Consider the following 21,986-nt stretch of genomic DNA (forward strand, 5'->3'; position numbering starts at 1 on the left):
CTGGGTGATAGAGTGAGACTCCAACTCAAAAAAAAAAAAAGAAAGAAAGAAAGAAAGAAAAAGATATGGAGAAATAAAACAATACAGTATATGTGGGAATGTCAAACAGTACAAGTGTTTTGAAAAAGAGTTTAGTAGTTTCACAGAATGTTAAACATAGAACTACTTTATGACATAGGAATTCCTTTGGCCAAGAGAGATCAAAACATACTTCCACAAAAACTTTTATACAAATATTCATAGCAGCATTATGTAGAATAGCCAAAAAACCCCCACAAACAACCCAATGTCCATCAACTGATTAATAGATATACAAAAAATGTGTATGTATTCATACAAACTATTATTTGAAAATAAAAAGCAATGAAATACTGATGTACTGATATTTGATACAGCACGGATAGACCTTGAAAACATTATGCCAAATGAAATAAGTCATTCAAACAAATCCATATGTTTTATGATTCTATTCATATGAAACACCCAGAATAGGCTAATCCATAAAGATTAAAAGTAGATTCATGGTTTTCTTGGAGGGGGGTGTAAAGAGGATGGAAAATTACTGCGAATGGATACGGGATTTCTTTTTGAGTATGGTTGCACAACTCTATGAATATACTGAAACTATTAAACTATATACATTAAGTTAGTCATTTGAATGGCATATGGATTATATCTTAATACAATTGTTGAAAAGAAGTGAGAGATTGGATTTCGGATCTGGGAGAAAAAGTTACTTCTGATTCTATGAACATTTCTGCTCCCCACTCCCTCTAATTGTCTCTCCTCAAACCATTTGTTTCACATAACTCATTTATTTAAAGCAGTTTGTGAAACATAATCTCATCAAGATGTTCTGAGCATCCACCATGTTCAAGACAGGCTCCCAGGCACTGAATACATAGGACTCTTTCTAGGGCAATAGAAGACAGTGGTTCAGCATGGAAACAGAAACCATGAACTGCTAAGAGAGATGACAGGAATGTTCTCTCCTTCTTTGATGTTTACCCTGTTTGGGAATGTAGGCTCAATCTCCAAGGCCAAGCCATACAAAATGGATGTCTTCTTGTTACTGGAGTAAAATCTAGAATAATAAATGTGGACAAAAAAGAAACAAAAGAAGGGCTTGCTTTCAGATTACTTAAGACTTGTTATAAAAATGCTTATCCCCAAAGTTGTTTCACCCTACAACCTTTTACCCTTTCTAAAGAGTAATTATAATAATGTAATGTGGCTCATGGAAATAGTATAATAACTTAAAAGTGTGTCCACTTGTCTTGTTTCCGGCACACTTTGAAATGTTGATATGAATCTCACAAACAGCCTGAGAGATATATTATCATTATTGACTTTTTGCAGATGAGGAAATTGAAGCACAGTAAGGTTAAGTAATTTTCTTTTTTTTTTTTTTTGAATTGGAGTCTCACTCGGTCGCCCAGACTGGAGTGCAATGGCCACTCCCGGCCACCGCAGCCTCGACCTGCTGGGCTCCGGCGGTCCTTCCGCCTCGGCCTTCCGAGTAGGCGGAATTACAGGCATGCGCTACCACGCCTGGCTGATTTTTTGATTTATTGTAGAGATGAGGTCTCGCTGCCCAGGCGGGTCTCGAACCCGCGGGCTTGGGCAATTCACTCACCTCAGCCTCCCAAAGCGCGTGATTACAGGCAGAGCCACCGAGCCCGGCAAGTAATTTTCTTACAGTTATACAACAAGTGAGTGGAAAGAATGGTCATTTGATTTAGGTGGTGGATGCCAGCACCCAGGTTCTCAGCTTTCACATTGTTCAACCTTTTACTCAGCCCAAACTCAGGAATTGACATGTTCTTCTCTTAGCTGCTCTAGCCTGAAACCAATAAGCTGTCTTTGAATCCTACCTTTCTCTTATTCCCCCTTAATTAATACTGTTGATTAGTAAGTCCTGTTGACTCTTCCTCCCAAATATCCCTCCAATGGGTCTACTTCTTTCCATTTTCATTGTCACCACACTGGTTTAAGTCACCAGAGTCTTGGTTGTAGCCACTTCCCAAGGGTCTCCATGTTTTGCCTCTCTATATATACTCTAGTCTTCTAGGCAGCACCCGACACATTATGGAACACTAAGCAACCATAAAAAATGCAATAATGTCGTCTGCAGCAATATCAATGGAACTGGAGGCCATCATCCTAAGTGAACCAACTCAGAAATAGAAAAACAAATATCTACGTTCTCACTTCTAAGTGGGAACTAAACAATGGGTACACATGAACATAAAGATGGAAATAATAGACTTGAGGATGCCAAAAGGGGGAAGGGTGGAAGAAGGGTGAAGGTTGAAAAATTACCTGTCAAGAATAATGGGTACCAAATAGGTCCACAAATAGTGGTACAATAGAAGTCCAATCTCCACCAGTATGCAATATATCCATGCAACTAACATGTACATGTACCCCCTAAATCAAAGGAAAGGAAGGAAGAAAGGAAGGAAGGAAGGAAGAAAGAGAAAGAAGGACAGAAAGAAACACATGTTAACTATATAATATTACTTATTACGTTCTGGCTCAAAACTTTCCAACTTTCCCTTTTAGACTTTAAATAAAGTTAAACTCTTTACAATGGATTGCAGTGTTCTGCACGATCTAATCTCTGACCATTTCATTGACCTCATTCCATTTCTTCTCTCTTTATGCCACAAGGGTCTCATATGTTATTTTCTTTCTGATCAAGACAAGCTCTCAAACAAGAGAATTTTCTCTTTTGCCTGTGGGCTTTTGCACTAGCAATACTCTCTGCTTGTGATGTCCTTCACTCATGTAGATTCTCTCTTCATAATCCTAGGACTTCCTGCTGAAATATCATCTCTACAGAGGTGCCTTCCCTTCTACCCACTGAAAGTAGTTTAATCTTCTCTTTCCCAGTCTCTGACTATCACACTGCACAACCTCTCCTACTATTGGTTCATTTTCTGTTAGTCTTTCTCTCTGTGGATATCCAAACTCCTTAGATCAGGAACTTTGTTAGTCTCATAGAACACAGTGTCATTAACATTTCTGATAGTACAGGTAAGCTGTGGATGTGCAATAAACACTTGTTGAGTGAACGCATGAAGTGTTGGAAATGCATGATGGGCTTTCATCTCCACATGAAAGCTTCCATCTTCCTTTTGAATAGAAACAATTTCTTGAGATTTTGGGGAGAAGTGATGTGAAAGTGAAAAAAAATACTGCACACCAAAGTAATTGTATACAGTCAATAAGTGAAACAGAAGGGTAAAATACAAGAATATTTCCCACTTTAATTTAGAAATCTAGAAGCAAGTGTCTACCACCTAAAAAAAATAAAACAAAAATAAGAGCTTCTCCAAGATTATAAAAATAAAGCCCCATTTTCTAAATTCTATTTTAAGATATTAGCTCCCAGTTCAAGGATATTGGCATCCAATTTTCAATGTTTCCCTATTTTTTCCTCTCTGTTTCTTCCCCTTTTTTTCTCTTTGATGCAACAGTACATTTCTTTGACCTATTATTTTTTAGGTTTCAAAGCTCTGACTGTATTTGAATACATGGAGTCTGTTGGGATTTATCATTAACAGCAGTTTCACATTTTATTTTTTGATGCATCACAGCATTTGCTTTTTATAACCTTGTTCTTAATCATACCTCTTAGAATTCACATCATTTTTCAGATCAAGAGCCTGCACTGCATCTAGAGACACTTAGATTACTTTGCTTGAATAAGATGACAAGGAATGTATTTTAATTCTAGTTTTTAACTTCTTTTGGAGTCATAGCCTCTTGTCCAGTGAAGGCGTGCACTCTTGTCTCCCCCATCAAGCACACATAAGAACACAATGTATATAACTTTAATGGACCCTCTGGAGCTCACTTTTGAACTCCTGGAGAGCAGTCTTAAGTATCTAAGTATCTCCACATTGGCTTACACTAGGGTCTAACCCCTAAGTATCTCCACATTGGCTTACACTAGAGTCTAGGACAGGCAAGCAGTACACAAAAGTAAACATTGCCCAGGTATGTCACAGGTTTCCCCCGTGGCATTGTCCAAAGGCTGTTCCCCTGGCTGGATTCCTGCCTTGGTCTGGCTTTTAAGCTGCTCCAGGATCATTCTCTCTACTGGTAACTCAACACCTGGTTTTCTCTGGTCACAGGATCCATGGAAAACATAAAACAAAGCAACACTTCATATGACTGTGGCATCCCAGGCAGTGCCGGCATGATAGGTAACCCTGCCATCCTCATGCTGTCTTCTCATCACAGGGAAAAGGAAATCTCCACAGCATACCAGTGTTAGTACTCAGGATCCACTCAGCTGATGACCCCTGGGGGCCCATACTACCAATCTCTATGGTTGTTTGTTGTCAGGGTATTGTCACATAACAAAGGAAAAAACCTACTTGCTTAAAGATATAAATACTTTATGTGTCACTTGTTAAATGGTTCTTATTCCAACAAAGAAGTTTATTTGTAACTGCTCAAAATCCTGAGCGAAATCCTTTTCACATCATTGGTAAAAACATTCCAAAACCAATCTGGCAATATACATCAAAATCCTTAGAAGTATAGGTAGCCTTTGACCAAGTAATTTCCTTTTTAAGATTCCATTTCAGAAGATAATATATTGAGCAAAGATTAACAATAAGGATATGAATCATAGCAGTGCTTATGCAAGCAAATAATTGGAAAAGAATGAATTGTCCAATAACAGAAAATCAGCTGATTATGCTACGATAAAGCTATTTTAACTACAATACTCTCCATGGGTTAAAAATAATGATTTGCAAAACTTAATAATTTGAAAATTAGGATAAGAAGGCGCATGTTTGGTCAGGATCCTCTTGTGATACTATCATATCCATTTTAACCTTTCCCCACTAAATTGTAGCTATGAGATTTGGCAGAATGTACCCTGTTCTCACCTCTAGGAGTCAATATGGTGGGTTTAGCCAGTCTGCTGAGAGTACCAAGGCCTAAACCAATTGGTTCATCCATATTTCTCTGACTGGAGCAGTTGATTATGCCTTGGGCAAATCAGCATGCACATCCAGACTCTTGCTTAGCAGGTGTGAAAGAAGACCCTCTCTCCCTAGATGTGAAAAGGCAAGCACATAGCCTGGTTGTCTTTGACAACCATCCCACTACCATAAGAAAGTGTAGTTGAGAACTACAGAGAAATGGATTTGGATCCCTGGTCAGATTGCACGAAGCCTGGATAACTCTAGATGTTTTTATTTGTAGAACCAATAATTCTTGCTTGTTAGTTATTCTAGTCAGAGCTTTGTTTTCTCTGCTTGCAATTCAAAGGATCCTAACCAATACAGATGCTAATTATGTAAAAATCACTTCTTGCTTCTCGTCCATAGGGCAAATAAAGATCTATGTTCTGGAGAGAGGCCAGAGGAGCTGGAGGCAGGAGGCACCTATCACTGCCATCGTGACCCCAAGCCCACAGAAGACAGAGCATGTGAGCAAGCCCATGCCATGTGGAAACTCTGCACTGCTTCCGCAATATGCTTTGTCTTCATGATTGCAGAGGTTGTGGGTGAGTCTTTCTCAAGAAGAATTTTCTGATTAAACAAACAAAACCCTGCATCATTGCAAGAGGGTTACTGGTTCTTTTTTTAAAGTAAGATTTAATATTTTTATAAGTATAAAATAACAATGTGCTCATTGTAGATAAGTTTGAAAATAGAAGGAAATAAAATACAATCCATCACCATCCCACATTTGAGCGACAGCCTCCAAAACATTGTGGAGTATTTTGTACAATACATTTTCTATTCATAGTTCACAGTGTGTGTGTGTGTGTTTTTTTCTTTTAACATAATTGAGAGCATACAGAATGCTTTTTGGCCATACCATCAAATATTCCTCAAAAACATTTTTATGCCTGAACAATATTCTTTAATATACTTCACTGTTATTTACATAACCATCTCTGTATTGTCAGAGATTTAGAAAGTTTTCCTGCTTATGGACAATTCCGGAATGAAAACTCTGAAAAAAATTCTGTTTGACTTTCTGCTTAATCCCTTCAAAGAGATTCCTAAAATTGGAAATTATTAGTTGAAGGACATGAATATTTTTATTACTTGATTCATATTGCCAAACTTTTATCCAAAAAGCTAAGCAACTCATATGTCTACCAGCTTTATATGAAAACAATTCTCTCTCCAAATCTTTACTAGAACTTATTTTAATCTTCAAAAAAATTATTAATATGTAGATGAATGTTTTATTTAAATATTTATTTCTTTAATTGTTGCTGTTAGAATATTTTGCATGTTTATTAGTAATCTGTATTTCCCACTGTTAATGTCTTTCCTCATTTTCTCTTAGTATTTGTAACTCATTTGTATTTTAGAAGATTTTGCAGTTCTCTATATTGATTTCTGGGAGCTCTTTGTATAGATAGGATGTTAAACTTTTGTTATATTAGTTATAAACACTTTTCCAGTTTGCTGTTTTTAACTTTTTAATTTTTGTTTTGACTTAGAGAGGTTTTAAACTGTATGTAGGTAACTGCATTAAACTTTTCAATTCAGACTGGTTTCTTTACTATTTTGGTGTTTAGTAATCCTTCTCTATCTACTGAAAAGACAGATGATATTTTTTGTTACTTAATTTTCGTATTAATTTTTAAAGCAATGTGACATTAGATATATTGTGTGCTCTAAAGATTGAAAATTTTTTTCTAAATATCTAGCAAAGTTTTTAGCATCATCTATGGAATAACTAGTTGTATTCCCCTTTGATTTTTGATATTTCTTTCATCATTTATCAAAACTTTACAAATAGTAGGTCCTATTTCTAAGGTTTTTTAAAAATCTGTGTTCCTAGTCCCTGTCAGGAATATAATTAATGTAGATGTATATGTTATAAAATCTGTTTGCTTCTCATGATTTTTTAACTTGACAGAAAAAAGCTATTCTTCCCTGTTTATTATCCCAATTAAACATGAGAATCATTTTATTTAGAATTCCCCTAAATCCAACTATGAATTTCTTGGCAAATAAATTAATTAGGGAACATAACATCTTTAAATTTTTAAGTTTTCCCTCCCGGGTTATATAGTATGTTTCTCTATGTATTCAATTATTCTACACATCTCATCAAAGTTTTGCATTGTTTGCCTTAATCAAGGACAGCCTATTTCTTGCAAAAGTTATTTCTGGTTATTTTATGCATTTGGTTTACTTTTCCCGGGGTGAATGCGGTCTTCCTTTTTTCATGTCCTGTTTTCTTTTTGTGTTCTGGAAGGTTTTATTTTTATTTTTTATTTTTTTGAGTTGGAGTCTCACTCTGCCACCCAGACTGGAGTGCAGTGGCCGCTCCCGGCCACCGCAGCCTCAACCTGCTGGGCTCCGGCGATCCTTCCACCTCAGCCTTCCACGTAGCTGGAACTACAGGCGCGCGCTACCACGCCCAGCTAATTTTTGATTTATTGTAGAGATGAGGTCTCGCTGCCCAGGCGGGTCTCGAACCCACGACCTCAGGCAATCCACTCACCTCAGCCTCCCAAAGGCACGGGATTACAGGATGAGCCATGGAAGGTTTTATGTTTTATGTATTCACTTTGTACCCCAAAATGTTTTTGAACTATTGGCAATTCTAAATGTATTTAAATATATTTTTCTTGTTCTCTCATACATCCTTCTGATGCCAGGATAAACCTCTCTTATGCAAAAAAATTATTTCTCCTTATTTTTAGTGGTCACATCTCTTCTGTATGTTTCATATTATTATCACATTCAACACTATCTTATACCAAATCAAATCTATGTTCAATTGTTTCATTGTCAAGCAAAATGATTCTTGAAGGATTAAGTATTTTTATTATGTTAATGGAGGATTTCTTTGTCTTAGTTTTAAATGATTAACAAATAATCAAAGATGAGTGTTGACTTTTTATCAAAGGTTTTATTTTAAATTTATTGTTTTGTAAAGCTTTTTGGTCCATTGCTGAGATGTATTATATTAAGAGATTTCCTAATATGACATAATCTTTGCATTTTTGGCATTATGATGACAATAGTTATTATTTATTCATTACTTACTATGTGTTAGAAACTATGATGAGGGCTTTTCATGTATTGCCTTAATTAATCAAGGGGAAATCCCTAGGAGGTAGGTTCTATTATTAATCTCACTATAGACAAGGAAATTGAAGCACAAAACGAAAAGTAGCTCTCCTTTGGAAACACACCCATAAGTAGGCAGGCAGTCACTTTCAGGGTTTATGTTCTGAGGTTCTAACTGTGGTGCCTCTCACGTTGACTCTGGTGGACCATTCTGTTCTTGCGTTGCTGAGTCTGAGTCACTAATATATTTGTCAGAGTTTTTATATCTTTATTAATGGTTGAAATTTAGTTATAATTTTTTTGTTTTGTTGTCATTTTTCTAGGTTCTTTTTTTTGAGGGAGGCTGGGGTCTCACTCTCATTGTCACCCAGGCTGGAGTGCAGTGGCACCATCATGGCTTGACCTCCCGGGCTCAGGCAGTTTTATCTCCTCAGTCTCCTAAGTAGTTGGGACTATAGGCATGTGCCAACACACCAAGTTTTTGTTTTTTTTGTGTGGAGACAGGATTTCACTGTGTTGACCAGGTTGGGTTTAAATTCCCGGGCTCAAGTAATCCTCTTGCCTCAGCCTCCAAAAATGCTGGGATTACATGTATGAGGTACTATGCCCAGCCATGGTTTTTATTTTAGAATTATGCAGGTTCTTATTTTAGAATTATGCAGTTTTAGATTACATAATTTCTTTTTAATAAAGAAATGAAAACAGTTTATATAACATTGTAACTATTTCCTTTTTAAAGAACTCCTTGGGTATTCGTCTGGCTTTGGAGACATTTTTGGAGATAATTTTTTGATTTTTTTTTTTTTAGCTTCCTCCTCCTTTATTGATATGCTCAAAATTTCTACTTCTTGAGTACACTTTGTCCATTTATTTTTTCTGAAGTCATTCATCTCACTGAAAATTTCAAATGTGTAATCATGCAATAGAGCATGATAGCCTCATATTGGAGTTTACGCAGTTCAAAGATTTTGATATGCAATGTCATATTAGTTATTATTTATTTTCAACATACAAAAAGAGAAGATCGGGCGAGGTGGTTCAAATCTATAATCCCAGCACTTTGGGAGACCAAGACAAGAGGATTGCCTGAGCCCAGGAATTCAAGCCTAGCCTGGACAACTTGGCAAGACCTCATTTCTATAATAAATTTAAAAAATTAGCTGGGTGTAGTGGCATGTGCCTGTAGTTCCAGCTACTTGGAAGGCTGAGGCGGAAGGATCACCTGAGTTCAGCAAGTCAAGGCTACAGCGGCCATGAGTGTGCCACTGTACTACAGGCTGGGTAACAGAGTAAGACTCTGACTCAAACCAAACCAAACCAAACAAAAAACAAACACTGTGAACTTCCTGATGTATAGGATCATAGTCTGCTACTTCTCTGTTACCACTGTTACCTGTCACACTCTGTTACCCATGTTTTAGTGTCTACATTTCGACTACCCTAAAGAAGGGGTAAATTCATAATTATCTGAGACTAAAGAAAAATAGACTCTGCTAAGTTATTTTTTTGCATTATAATACCTAGCAACCAGAATTAACTGGTATCTTCTACCTATAAAGGCTTATGGCCTCTTTACTCATATTTAGACTGCTTTTGAAAACTGGAAAAAAACTTAGACTTATCTAGTCCAAAACAACTAGGGTGGTAATAACCTTGCAGTCAAAATTTACAAAACTAATTAATACCACAGTTTCTGAAGTCTGGGTAAATCCTTTGAAGTAACTGCAAAAAGTAGCAAAAAATTTGTATTAAGCAGTTCTAATCTGGAAAACTGCTGGAAATCCACCAACATCTATACTGGAGGGGCATTGTTTTTATTATTGGAATTCATAAGATTGTGGACAATATGCAATTGTTCATGTAAGAGACTGACAAACTGGAAAATTTAATAACAGAATTAACTTGAAATGTGGTTTGAAAAGGTAACGTTCTTGGTCCTCTAAAGTATGTGTACCAATACAGTTCAGGGGGATGTATAAACTGACGTGTTTCTTCCACTGCTTTCCTCCTCTGCTTTCCCTGAATCTGTATGGATGCTGAAAATGGGTAGCATCTCCTCTGATGTCTAATCAGTAGTCTGAAATGAGGTGGTCTTCCACTCACAAGACTCACTTTTCTCCTAGTGTTTTGCTATATGCATTTAAAATCTACTCTTAGACAGTTGCAAGAATACAATACCTTGCTGTTGTCACCATGTTGTATAATAGATCTCATGAACTTATTCCTTCCATCTCAATAGATGTATTGCATCAAATGAAATGTGCTTTGAAGGTGACTGAAGTTTAAACATTTAAGAATAAACACACAATTTTTTATAAGTAAACTCTGAGTTTTTTGGGTTCCCCTTCATACGAACCAGGTGAATAATTAAACTAGTTACCAGTAATGCCCTATGCCTTCCGAAGCAAACGTAAGTTCAGTCACAAACCACCACTTGCCAACAGTTTACTCCATAGGATTCAGCAACTATTGCCCACAGTTTGCTGGATGACTCTTATAAGTAGCTCTGATGGTTGCAAAATGGCTTTTGGTTCTCAGGTCTCCCTGACATGCTTTTCCAAAGCCAGTCCTCTATCTTTCTCCAGTGACTCCTGACTCAGCTAAGCCTGTTGAAGAAACCCTATGTGACTTCATTTCCCTGACTTAGACTACAATTTCAGCCCAGCCCAGCATTGTCATCACTCATTGTGTACTGCTTATCTGCATGGAGTCATTCTCCCGGCAAGAAATAATGACTTATTAACACAGTTTTATCATCAGGACCAAGGTTGGCAGAGAGAGCAACATTAGAGGATAATTGGAAGGACAGCTGATTTGTTAGCAAAATGTTGCTTTTCGGCTAATGAATCATTCCAATTTTTGCACTGACTGTTCAGTAACAAGCTTGAAGATTACTTTGCTTCAGCCCATTAAACCTTGACAAACCAGTTATTAACTACAACTAGAGCCAATGGTCTGTGGGGATTATTGCAATTACGAGCCATCTATGTAATTTTTAAAAGTCATTAGGCAAGACAAGGTGAGTGTGATGGTGGCGGGGCTGACTGCCGGCGTCTCTGCTGCTTCGTGGTGCACAAGGCAATAAACAGCTGCAGGAGAACAAATCCGTTAGCTAAAGCTCTTTGCTGGGAAGACGTAGGAAGAGTAATAAAGGTTATTGCTCTTGAACAACAAGCCCTGCTTGGGAAAGAAAGGGCAAGGTTTTTCCTTAACTTCTATTTTGGAAGCAGGAGGTCTTTTCTAGGAGAGAGGAAGTAGAGGGAGCTCATCAAATAAAGATAAAAGTGAGGTAAGACTCCCTGGCTTGGATTCGATTCCTGTGCTTTATTGGATTGTTGCATTCACAATGCCTGTCGAAAGATACTGTCCTTTCTCCTCTGTGTTCCCCACTATGTATTACAGGGATCTCAAGCTCAGGTGATGAATATAAATTAACAGAGAAAAAGGAAGGGGCCAAGACTATGGCAATATAAGTTAAATAGAAACATATCTGTGGGCCAGATTGCAACATCTGGTTTCTTTTTCTTTGTTATTTTAAAGTTGTGGGGTACAAGTTAGGATTGCATATGTGAGTGGTTTAGGTACAGGTGAAGTTTTGAATCTCCCACTAGACCTCACTTTGCATGGATTAGGATCAAGTACACTTATTGATGCTATGTGTCCCCCCTCCCCCGGCAGTGTCCTGCTACTACCAATTCCTGTTTTGTAGTATTGTGATAGGTGTTCGTGGTCCACTTATGAGTGAGAATATGTGGTACTCAGATATTTGTTTCTGTGATTGATCACAGAGTATGATAGACTCTAAATCTGTCCAAGTTGCTGAGAAGTCCATAATTTTGTCCTTCTTTATGACTGCATAATATTCTATTATGCATATGTACTTTTTAAAATCCAATCCACTTTCCATGGGCAGTACGGTTGGTTCCACATCTTTGCTATTGTGAATAGTACTGCAATAAACATGCAGTACATACATCTTTTATGTAGAATGATTTGAGTTCCTTTGCATGTATTCCCAGAAGGGGGGATTGCAGGGTCAGATGGAAGGTCAATTTCTAGTTCTTTTAGAAATCCCCACACTGCTTTCCATAGAGGTTGAAATAGTTTGCACTCCCACCAATAGTGTAGAAACATTCCCTTTTCTCTGCATCCCTGCCAGCATCTATTGTTTTTTGTTGTATTACTGATGGTCACTCTTACTGGAGTTAGATGGTATCTCAATGTGGTTTTTACTTGCATTTCTCTGGTGATTAGTGAGGATGAGCATGTTTTCATGTGTCTGTTGGCTGTTCATACATCTTCTTTTGGGAAGTGTCTATTTATGTCATTTGTCCATTTTTTAATGGAACTGTTTGATTTTTTTCCTTTAGGCATGTTTGAGTTTCTTGCAGATCCTGGATATTAGGCCTTTGCCAGATATACAGTTGGCAAATATTTTTTCCCATTCTGTGAGCTGTTGCCCACTCTCTTGATGGTTTCTTTCTCTTTGCAGATGGTTTTCAATTTGATGAGATCCCACTTGTCTATCTTATCTCTTATGGCTTGGATATCTGGGGTTTTGATCAGGAATGGGTTACTTACTCCAAATTTCATAAGGGTGTCACCTGTGTTTTCTAAGATTCTTTTAGTTTGAGGTTTTACGTTTAGGTCTTTGATCCATTTGGAACTGAATTTTGTGTATGATGATAGGTAGTGGTCTGTTTCATTCTTCTGCGTGCAGTCAGCTAGATTTCCAAGCACCATCTACTGAAGAGGTTCTCCCCTCCCCAGTGGTTGTTGTTGGAGACTTTGTTGAAGATGAGTTGGTTGAGAAATTGAGGTTTTGCTTCTGGAATCTCTATTCTGTTCCATTGGTCTATATATCTGCTCTTGTATCAATACAAGACTGTTTTGATTATTGTAGCCTTATAATAAAGTTTAAAGTTTGATAGTGTGATACTTCCCACTTTGTTTCTTTTGCTGAGGATTGTTTTGGCTATTCATGGCCAATTTTGTTTCCATATGAATTTCTGTATTGTTTCCAGTTCTGAGAAGAATGATGATGGTAATTTAATGCGTATTGTGTTGAATCTGTAGATTGCCTTGGGTAGGATGAACACCTTAACAATGTTGATTCTTCCATCCCATGAACATGGAATATTTTTGCATTTGTCTGTGTCTTCTTTGAACATTATTTTGTAGTTTTCATTATAAAGGTCTTTAACTTCTCTGGTTAGGAATATGCCAAGCTATTTCATTTTTTATGGATATTGTGAATGGGATTGTGCTTTTTGTTTGATATTCTGCCTGTTTGTTTTGGGGCTATAATAATGCGACTGTGCTTTGCATATTGATTTTATACCCTGAGACATCGATACATTTCTTTATCAGTACAAGAAGATTTTTGACAGATTCCCTTGGGGTTTTTCAGGTATGGATAATATTGTCCACAAAGAGGGATAGCTTAATTTCTCTTTTCCTATTTAGACACCCCTGATATCCTTCTCTTTTCTGATTGATCTAGCTAGGATTTCCAACACTATGTTGAACAGGAGGGGTGAGAGTGGGCAGCCTTGTCTTGCTCCAGTTTTCAGGGGAAATGCTTCCAATTTCTGTCCATTTAGTAATTTGTTGACTGTGGGCTTACAGTAGATGATTTTTACTGTTTTGAGGCATGCTCCTTCTATACCTATGTGTTCAAGGTTTTTATTTATCAAGAATGGATGCTTGATTTTGTCAAAAGTCTTTTCTGCATCAAATGATATAATCATGTGGTTCTTATTTTTACATCTGTTGATGTATTTAATTACATTTATGGTCTTGCAGATGTTAAGCCAGGCTTATATTCTGGGGATGAGCCTACTTGGTCATGGTGAATAATTTTTGAGAAGTATTGTTGAATTCAATTTGCTGGAATCTCGTTGAGAATTTTTGCATCTATGTTCATTAGGGCCTGTAGTTCTTTTTCTTTGTTGGGTCTTTGCCCAGTTTGGGTATCAGTGTGATGTTAACTTCGTAAAATGATTTGGGGAGAGTTCTGTCTTTCTTGATTGTCTGGAATAATTTCAATAGGATTGGTATCAACTCCTTTCAACAGGATTGGTAGAACTCCTTTCAATAGGATTGGTAGCATTCCACTGGAAACTCGTCTGGTCCAGGGCTTTTTTTTGTAGGTAGTTTTCTTATGATGGAGTCAACTTCCTGTGTTGCTATTGGTCCATTTAGGGTCTCTGTTTCCTCTTGTTTCAACCTTGGGAGGTTGTGTGATGTCAGAAACTCCTCCATTTCATTTAAGTTTTCAAGTGTGTTTTCATACAAGTGTGGATAGTAATCTCTGATAATCTTTTGTATTTCTTAGTGGTCAGTTATGACTTCATATTTTGCATTTCTCATTGTGTTTATTTGGACTTTTTGTCTCTTTGTTCTTCTTCAATCTGGCTAGGGGTGCGCCATTCTTGTTTTCTTTCAAAGAACCAGGGTTTTGTTTCATTGATTTTTTCTAAGATTTTTTTTAATCTATGTCCCATTTGGGGGTTTTTATTTTGATTATCTGGATTCTTCTGCTGAAGTTAGGGTTTTGATGGTCTTGCCTTTCCAGTTCCCTTGGATGATTTGTTAGACTGTTGACTTGTGATCTTTCTATTTTGTTGATGTGTATTCATAGAGATATAAATTCCCCTTATATAACTACTTTCATGGCATCCCAAAGGTTTTGGTAAAATGTGTCTTTATTTTCATTTGTTAATGAAGAATCTTTTCATTCTGTTTTGATTTCTGTGTTGGTCCAGGAGTTGTTCAGCATCGCACTGTTTAGTGTCCATGTCTTTGTGTGTTTGGGGGAAATTTTGTTGGCAATATTTATTTTTATTTAGTTGTGATCTGAGAAGGTACATGGTAGTATTTCAATCTTATGGAATTTGTTTATGCTTGGTTTGTGGCAGAAGGTGTGGTTGATCTTGGAGTATGTTCCATGTGGTGATAAGTTGAATGTATATTTCATAATTATTGGGTGAAGTATTCTGTAGGTATCTATTAAGTTCATTTGTTCAAGCATCAAGTTAAGGTTCCAGATCACCTTATTGATGTTTTGCCTTGATGATCTATCTAGGGTTGTTAGTGTGGTATTTAAGTCCCCAGTAGGGTGGTGTTAGAGTCAATATCCTTTTTTAGTTTACTTAGTCATTGTTTTGTAAATACAAGTGCTCCTGTATTGGGTGAATACATATTTAGATTGTATATTCCTTGTTGATAGATTGAACCTTTTATCATTATGTAGTACTCTTCTATATCTTTTTAAATTTTTGATGACTTGGAAGTTGTTTTGTCTGATATTAAAGTCATGTCTCCTGCACTCTTTTGTTTTCCATTCACCTGAAGTTTTGTTTCCTACCCTTTAGCTTTGAGTTTGGGGGTGACCTTTGTAGTGAGATGTGTTTCCTGGGGGCAGCGTATTGTTGGGTCATATTTTTTAAAATCCAGTTTGCCATTCTTTAAAAAAAATTTTTTTTTATTTTGAAGATGTGGGGCACCAGTTTGTCATTCCATGTTTTTTCAGTGGTGCATTTAATCCACTGATGGTCAGGCTGATTATTGAAATGTGAACGTTTATCTCTGTCATGAGGCTCTTATAAGGCTGTTTTGTTTTCTTTTAGTTTTGGGGTTGATATATGTGTATATAGCCATTTTGTAGTTGCTAGGTGTGTTGATTTTTTTTTTCTTGAATTCTTGGGAAATGCATGGTTGTTCTTCCTTATTTTTTTTTCTTCTATGCTTAATACCTTCTTGAGCATCTCCTATAGAGCTGGTCTGGAAACATATTCTTTTAGGGTTGAATGTCTGGGAAGGATTTTAATTCTCCATAACTGTTGAAGCTGAGCTTGACTGGGTAAGAAATTCTTGGTTGAAATTATGAATCTTTGAAGACTTTGAAAATTGGAATCCAGTTCCTTCTAGCTTGTAGTGTTTCTGCTGAGAAGTCTTTTGCTATTCTGATTGGTCTTCCCCAGTAGGGAGTGTGACCTTTCTTTCTCTCTGCCTTTTGGATTTTTTCTTTGATACCTATTTTGTGTAAGTGAAATACTATGTGTCTAGGAGTTAGTCTTCTCATTTGATATCTTGCAGAGGTTCTCTGAATCTCTTGTGTTTGGATGGTCACAGCTCTGGAGAGATGGAGAAAGATTTCTTGGATAACTTCCTGGAACACTTGTTCAAAGGTGTTCTCCATTTCCTTTTCTTCTTCTAGGATACCAATCAAGCATAGGTTCAGCCTCTTGATATAATCACACATCTCTTGGAGGCTCTGTTCTTTTTTCTGAGTTTTCTTTTTGTTTTTAACAGATCAGGTTAATTCCATATTTTGTTCCTCAAGTTCTGAGATTCTTTCTTCTGCTTGGTTGATTTTGCTTCCCATGCTTGTCATATTGTTATTTATTTCATGGATGAAGTTTTTAATGACCAAAATCTCTGTTACAAGATCTTTCATTGTTGCATCCTGTCTTTCTTGAGTTTTATTCACTCTTTCCATCCATTCCCTAATCCCTGTGGTATTTGGGGCCAATCATTGGTGATTTCCATTGTTTGGACTCTAAGGTCTGATTTTTTTCAGGCATTGTCTCTTTGGTACACTGGGAATTACCTGTGTTCTTCCACTGATCTTAACTCACTTGTGATGGATCTTTTTCTTTTCTCTTTAATTACATTATTCAGTGGTAGTGGGTGGTGCTTTCACTTTGGTTGTTTGCTCAACATTCTATTCTGCTCTGATCAGTGCCTCCAAATTTGTTCTGTTTTAAAACAGGACTGAGAGTGGAAAGTTTTGCTGTTTCTTGTAGTTTTGAAAGTCAAATAAGGTAGAGGGTGGGGAGCTAGTGTTCAGAAACTATTTGCAAGTTACAATGTTAATTGACTGGGGTTTGGGCCTCTTGAGACCCACTCCCCACCACCACGCTATAAGATGAAACAGTTGGGTACATGTGTGAACCCCCTGAGTCCAAGATAAAGTAACAGTAATGAGGAGCACAGAGAAAAGTAGAATGAAGCAGAAAGGACAAAAATAATAAAAAATAAAATAAGCCACACACACACAAAAAAATGAAAGTAAAAGCAAGAACAAAAACCAAAAGACAAAAGACAAAAGGAAAACAAGACAACAAACAAAACCCAAAACAAACAGAAAAGAAAACACACACACAAAATAAAACAATAAACAGGAAAACTGAACACACACACACAAAATGAAAGAAGAAGAAGAAAAAATAAGGGGGGATGCAAATTGAACCCTCACACACATATTCACACATACACTAAACAAAGCAAAAGAAGAACAAGAAGAAATAGTGGGATGCAAATTGAACCCTGACACACACACACACACACACACACACACACACACTAAACCAAAACAAAAGAAGTACAAAAAAGAAAAAAATAATTAAAAAAGAATTTCTAGGCATTAATCACCCTCTTAGGGCGGTTTCTGTAATTATTCCTCTCAGCTGCTCACAGGTAAGCCTGCCTGCCATCTCCTGTGGGACTGCATAATCATTCACAATGTCCCTGGTGGGCAGCCCAGGGTGGGAGGAGGTGAGTGGGGTATCAGTCTTCCCCTTCTGTTCTTATAGATCAAGGGAATCTGGTGGAGAGGTGTGAGATTATCTCCTCCCCAGTTGCTAGCAGCAGGTGCCCCAGCCAGGCTTATCTCAGAGGAGAGTTTTCCTAGCATGACTGCTGTCCAGACTCCACCTGGATTTGTCCCTTTCAGTTGTGCCCCAGCCGTGTGGGTCTGACATTCAGAGGATTATTAGGAAAAAGGGGACTGAGTCAGCTCAGGACTCCCTGCTGATCTCTTGTGAGGGATCTTCCTTGTCCTTTTCTGGTTGCACCCTTTGACCTGAAGCTGGATCAGGGTAGGGGATGGGGTGCCTGTGACTCGGCACTCATCCTGTCCTTCTGAAGTTTGTGCTTTCAAGATATTCTATCTGGGTCATGATCAACTCCTGAGTAGTTAACCTGATGGTCACAGAGAGTGAGTCTGTTGTTCCATGGTAAGCAAGCTGGAACACTTCCCTGCCTGGTTTTTGAGATGGTGGCAGGATGCCTGCTTCATCTTTTCCAGTGGAACTCTGCCCCTGGATCCCTTGCTGCTCTCCCTCTGCAGCCCTCACTGCCAGTGTCCAGCCTGGTGCTGCAGTAGTTGGGCAGTCTGGCAATGACAATTGCTCCTAGCAGCTTCTCTCCAGGAAAAGCTTTGTTAATTTTAAAAAATGGCACTCAGCTTATGCACCCTGGGAGGCACTAAGGTCCAAGACGAGTAGCTGCTGGTACCAGACGCTTCACCAGGAAAGCCCTGGCCGCTTGCTCCCAAGTTCCCACTCAGTCAGCCACTCACACGCCCACTTACACACAGACATGCATGCAAATTTGTCCATCTACTCATCGATTCACACAGGGACTCACACAATCCGACTGGCTGCTCTGCCATCTTTTCTTGAATCAAGAGCATCTGATTTCTAAGCTCTAGTCCAGGTCTCCTGTGGGAATGGTGAGATGCTTGGAATCTGACCTACACCTTTCCGACTTGACCTTCTTGTACTCCCCTTTTCTGAACCCCCTGTTCCCTTGTCTAACTGGGGTGCTCCTCAGATGTACCCCTCATTTTGTCAATCTCTGTACCTGTTCTCCCCAGGAATGACCTCGCCCTCAAAATTTATTTCCTTGTGATCAAATCCTATCTACTCTCTGAATCTCAGAAGAGATGGGTCAAGTCAACCTTAAGATCCCATTCTGTCCTAAAGTTCTAAAACTCCTAAAGCTGTGACACTTTCCTCAGCTGTGGGTAGCATACTGATGAGTCTGCTTGCACTTGGGGGCCTTAACCCAGTGTGCTATTTTGCACCCTCAGGTGGGCACGTAGCCGGGAGTCTTGCTGTCGTCACAGATGCTGCCCACCTCCTGATTGACCTGACCAGTTTCCTGCTCAGTCTCTTCTCCCTGTGGCTGTCATCGAAGCCCCCCTCCAAGCAGCTGACATTTGGGTGGCACCGAGCAGGTACAGTTCACCAACTGAGCAGTAACATCAGGGTAGTGCTGCAAAGTCAAGCCAAGGGTGAAAATGGGGCACAAAGCTGAGTCTTGCTTGAATGCCCCTCAGAGACACAGCTCTGGGGCTCAGGATGTGACAGATGTGTGTGTGAAGACTTGTGTATGTGTGCAGTGGAATTCAGTTAGTGGACAGGTTTATAGTGCTTCCTATTCTCCCCCTGGGGTGACAGCAGCATGTGTATCACATCAGCATCCACTCTTCCCCAGGGTCCCTGTGCATGGTGACAGCCGTGATGTTATTCATGAAATTATTCTGCTTCTCTAAAAGAGGGGATGGGATAAAGCTCCCACCATGCTGCAAAATAAAGCACACAGGGCCCAGGAGAGTTGCAGGGACTGAGGAGCTTCTCCCAGGAGACATGGGGAAGACTTTCCTGCTCACACTTGGCACTTAGGCCTTCTGCAGATGGCTCTGCTGAAGATCTTGCCCAATCAATTAGCAATAACAGCAAAGCAGAAGAGGAGGAAGAAGAGGAGATGGAATTTTACTCCTTTCTTGGAGCTGATTATTTCTTGGAGAAACAGCTTGCTTTTGTCCAGGAAGTGGCCCAGGTCAGGGTAAGGGTTTAGTCTATTAGTCTTTGGGACGTTTTTTACTTTTACAATTCATCCCCCCTAAACACACACACACACACACACACACACACACACACACACACACACACACACACACCCTGCGATAACAACTCTGCTACTCTGCTAATTCTGACATCAGTTGGAGGAGGGAGGAGTGTTTGGCTGAATGTTTTGTACAAATCATGTGAATAGTCAGTCTCAATTCTGCATTTCACTGGGTGAAAAAATCAACATAAAGGAGTTGGGAGGGCAGAGCAGGGGGTCAATGGGGCCAGCCCTCACTGAAGGGACTATTGGATGCGACCACATCTTGCAGACTGACAACTGGGGTATGTGGTCTTTCAAGTTTTGAATGGTAGGAAGTTCCAATTTCATACTAAATTGACCAGCACAGGTGTTTTGACTTGCTGTCCTTTAACACTCAGAGAAAGATGAAACAAATAAAGAGTTGGTGCCAATGTGACCTGAGAATGCTTTTGCCAGTTGCTAAACAGACTGCCTTTGGAAAACACATACCCCTGACTGAACCCCTAGCATTTGTCTGGATAAAGTCTTACATGTACTCAAACCTTTCTGATGCAGCTAGTCAAAGCTGTTTTGTAATTGTAGGATGGTTTGTAAACATAGAGTGAACTTGAAATTTAAATAAGGACACTTGACCAGGCATGTGGCTCACCCCCGTAATCCCAGCACTTTTGGAGGTTCAGGCAGGAAGATAGTGTGAGGTCAGGAGTTTGAGACAAGCCTGGGTACAATAGAAAGACCACCTCTACAAAGAGATAAAAATAAAAATAAAATAAAAGGGACAGCTGTACTTCACATCATGGCCCTGGCATCCACGAGTAGTTCAACAGAACTCTCTGCTACAAGGGAACTACTCTGTCATTTATAGTATAATGGAGCTACTGAGCACTTTAAATGTAGCTAGTGCTACTGAAGAACCAGAGTCTTCATTTTGCATATTTTCAATTTAAATAGCCACACGTGATTGGTGTCTGCTGTATTAAGCATTCTCTATAGACACGGAGTGAGTCCAACATATCCATGGGCTGGTCCGGTCAGCCTGACTCCACCTGCTAGCCTAACAGTTTTCTTAGCAATCATGTTAGCACTTGTCGATGATCCCCATGTGATTCTTGTTCTAACTAGTTACTTTTGGATGTCAGACCCTTTGCTTTGCCCCACTTTTAGATTCGATTCCTGACTCTTGCCTGTGGTATTTGGGCTTTATTTTCCCAGCTCCTGCCTCACCAAAGCTCTTTAATAATGGGTTTAGAGTTGGACACACTCCACTTTTATACTCTAAGTTGGGTTTTCATGGGTAGGAAGTACATGATAACTACAAACTCACTCTCTTTCTGGTTAACCAGAAATTCCTGGGTCAAGTATTCATAAACTTCTGCAAAGAAGAGTTTTAGATAGTCTGAGTAGGCTGATAAAATAATGACTCTTGAGTGTTTGCTGTTTGTTGTATTAGTTTCCTAAGTCTGTCTTAATAACATACTACACACGGATGATTTAAACAACAGAAATGTATTGTCTCAGTTCCGAAAAGTAGAAGTCTCAGATCAAGGTGCCAGCAGGGTTGATCTTTTCTGGGGTATCTGCAGGAGAATCTGTTCCAGGTCTGTCTCCTGGCTCCTGGCAGTTCTGACAATTGTGGTTCCTTGACTTATAGCTCTCCACATTAATCTTTATGGGACATTTTCCCCGTATAAATGTCTGGGTCCAGACTTCCCCTTTAGATGAGTGGAGCTAAAGGTGAAGAGTAATATAATAAGGATAAGGACACCCACCATACATATTGGATTATGGACCTACCCTACTCAACTATGACCTCATTGAAACTTTACTAACTTCATCTGCAATGACCCTATTTCCAAATAAGGTCACAATATGAGGTACTGAAGATTAGTACCTCAACTTATAAATTTTGGGGAGACAGAGTTGAACCCATAGCATATTATATATATTCTATTACTAAAATATATACTTTATAGATAAGGAAACTCAGGTTATGTCACATAGACAATCACTGGCAAATACTTGAACACATGCTCTAAACATCCACACCAAATTGCCCGTAGTGTGAAAAGGGGAGCCGTTAGGCAGACGTTTTCTGTGTCACATGGACAATCATTACACATCCTCATATGAATTAAAAAATAAACAAGCACATGAAATATGCAGCTTCATGGATAATATTGTTTAGGAAGAAGCTGAATCTAAAAAGTAAGTTTATTTGAGGTCGGGTGCCAT

The 21,986-nt window shown here is 38.6% G+C and overlaps 1 protein-coding gene across 1 annotated transcript in view; it reads left to right on the forward strand.

Annotated features, from left to right (window-relative positions):
• SLC30A8 (solute carrier family 30 member 8) overlaps positions 1–21,986 on the forward strand; it is a 39,931-nt gene that overhangs the window by 2,157 nt on the left and 15,788 nt on the right. Inside the window, exons 2-3 of the mRNA XM_008062484.1 lie at positions 5,355–5,533; positions 18,952–19,098. Of these exons, the coding sequence (XP_008060675.1) occupies positions 5,355–5,533; positions 18,952–19,098 (326 nt within the window). The remainder of the gene's footprint in view (positions 1–5,354; positions 5,534–18,951; positions 19,099–21,986) is intronic.

This window comes from Carlito syrichta, unplaced genomic scaffold (assembly GCF_000164805.1).
Source record: "Carlito syrichta isolate Samal-C Ts95f unplaced genomic scaffold, Tarsius_syrichta-2.0.1 Scaffold305720, whole genome shotgun sequence".
In the NCBI taxonomy this organism is placed as follows: Eukaryota; Metazoa; Chordata; class Mammalia; order Primates; family Tarsiidae; genus Carlito; species Carlito syrichta.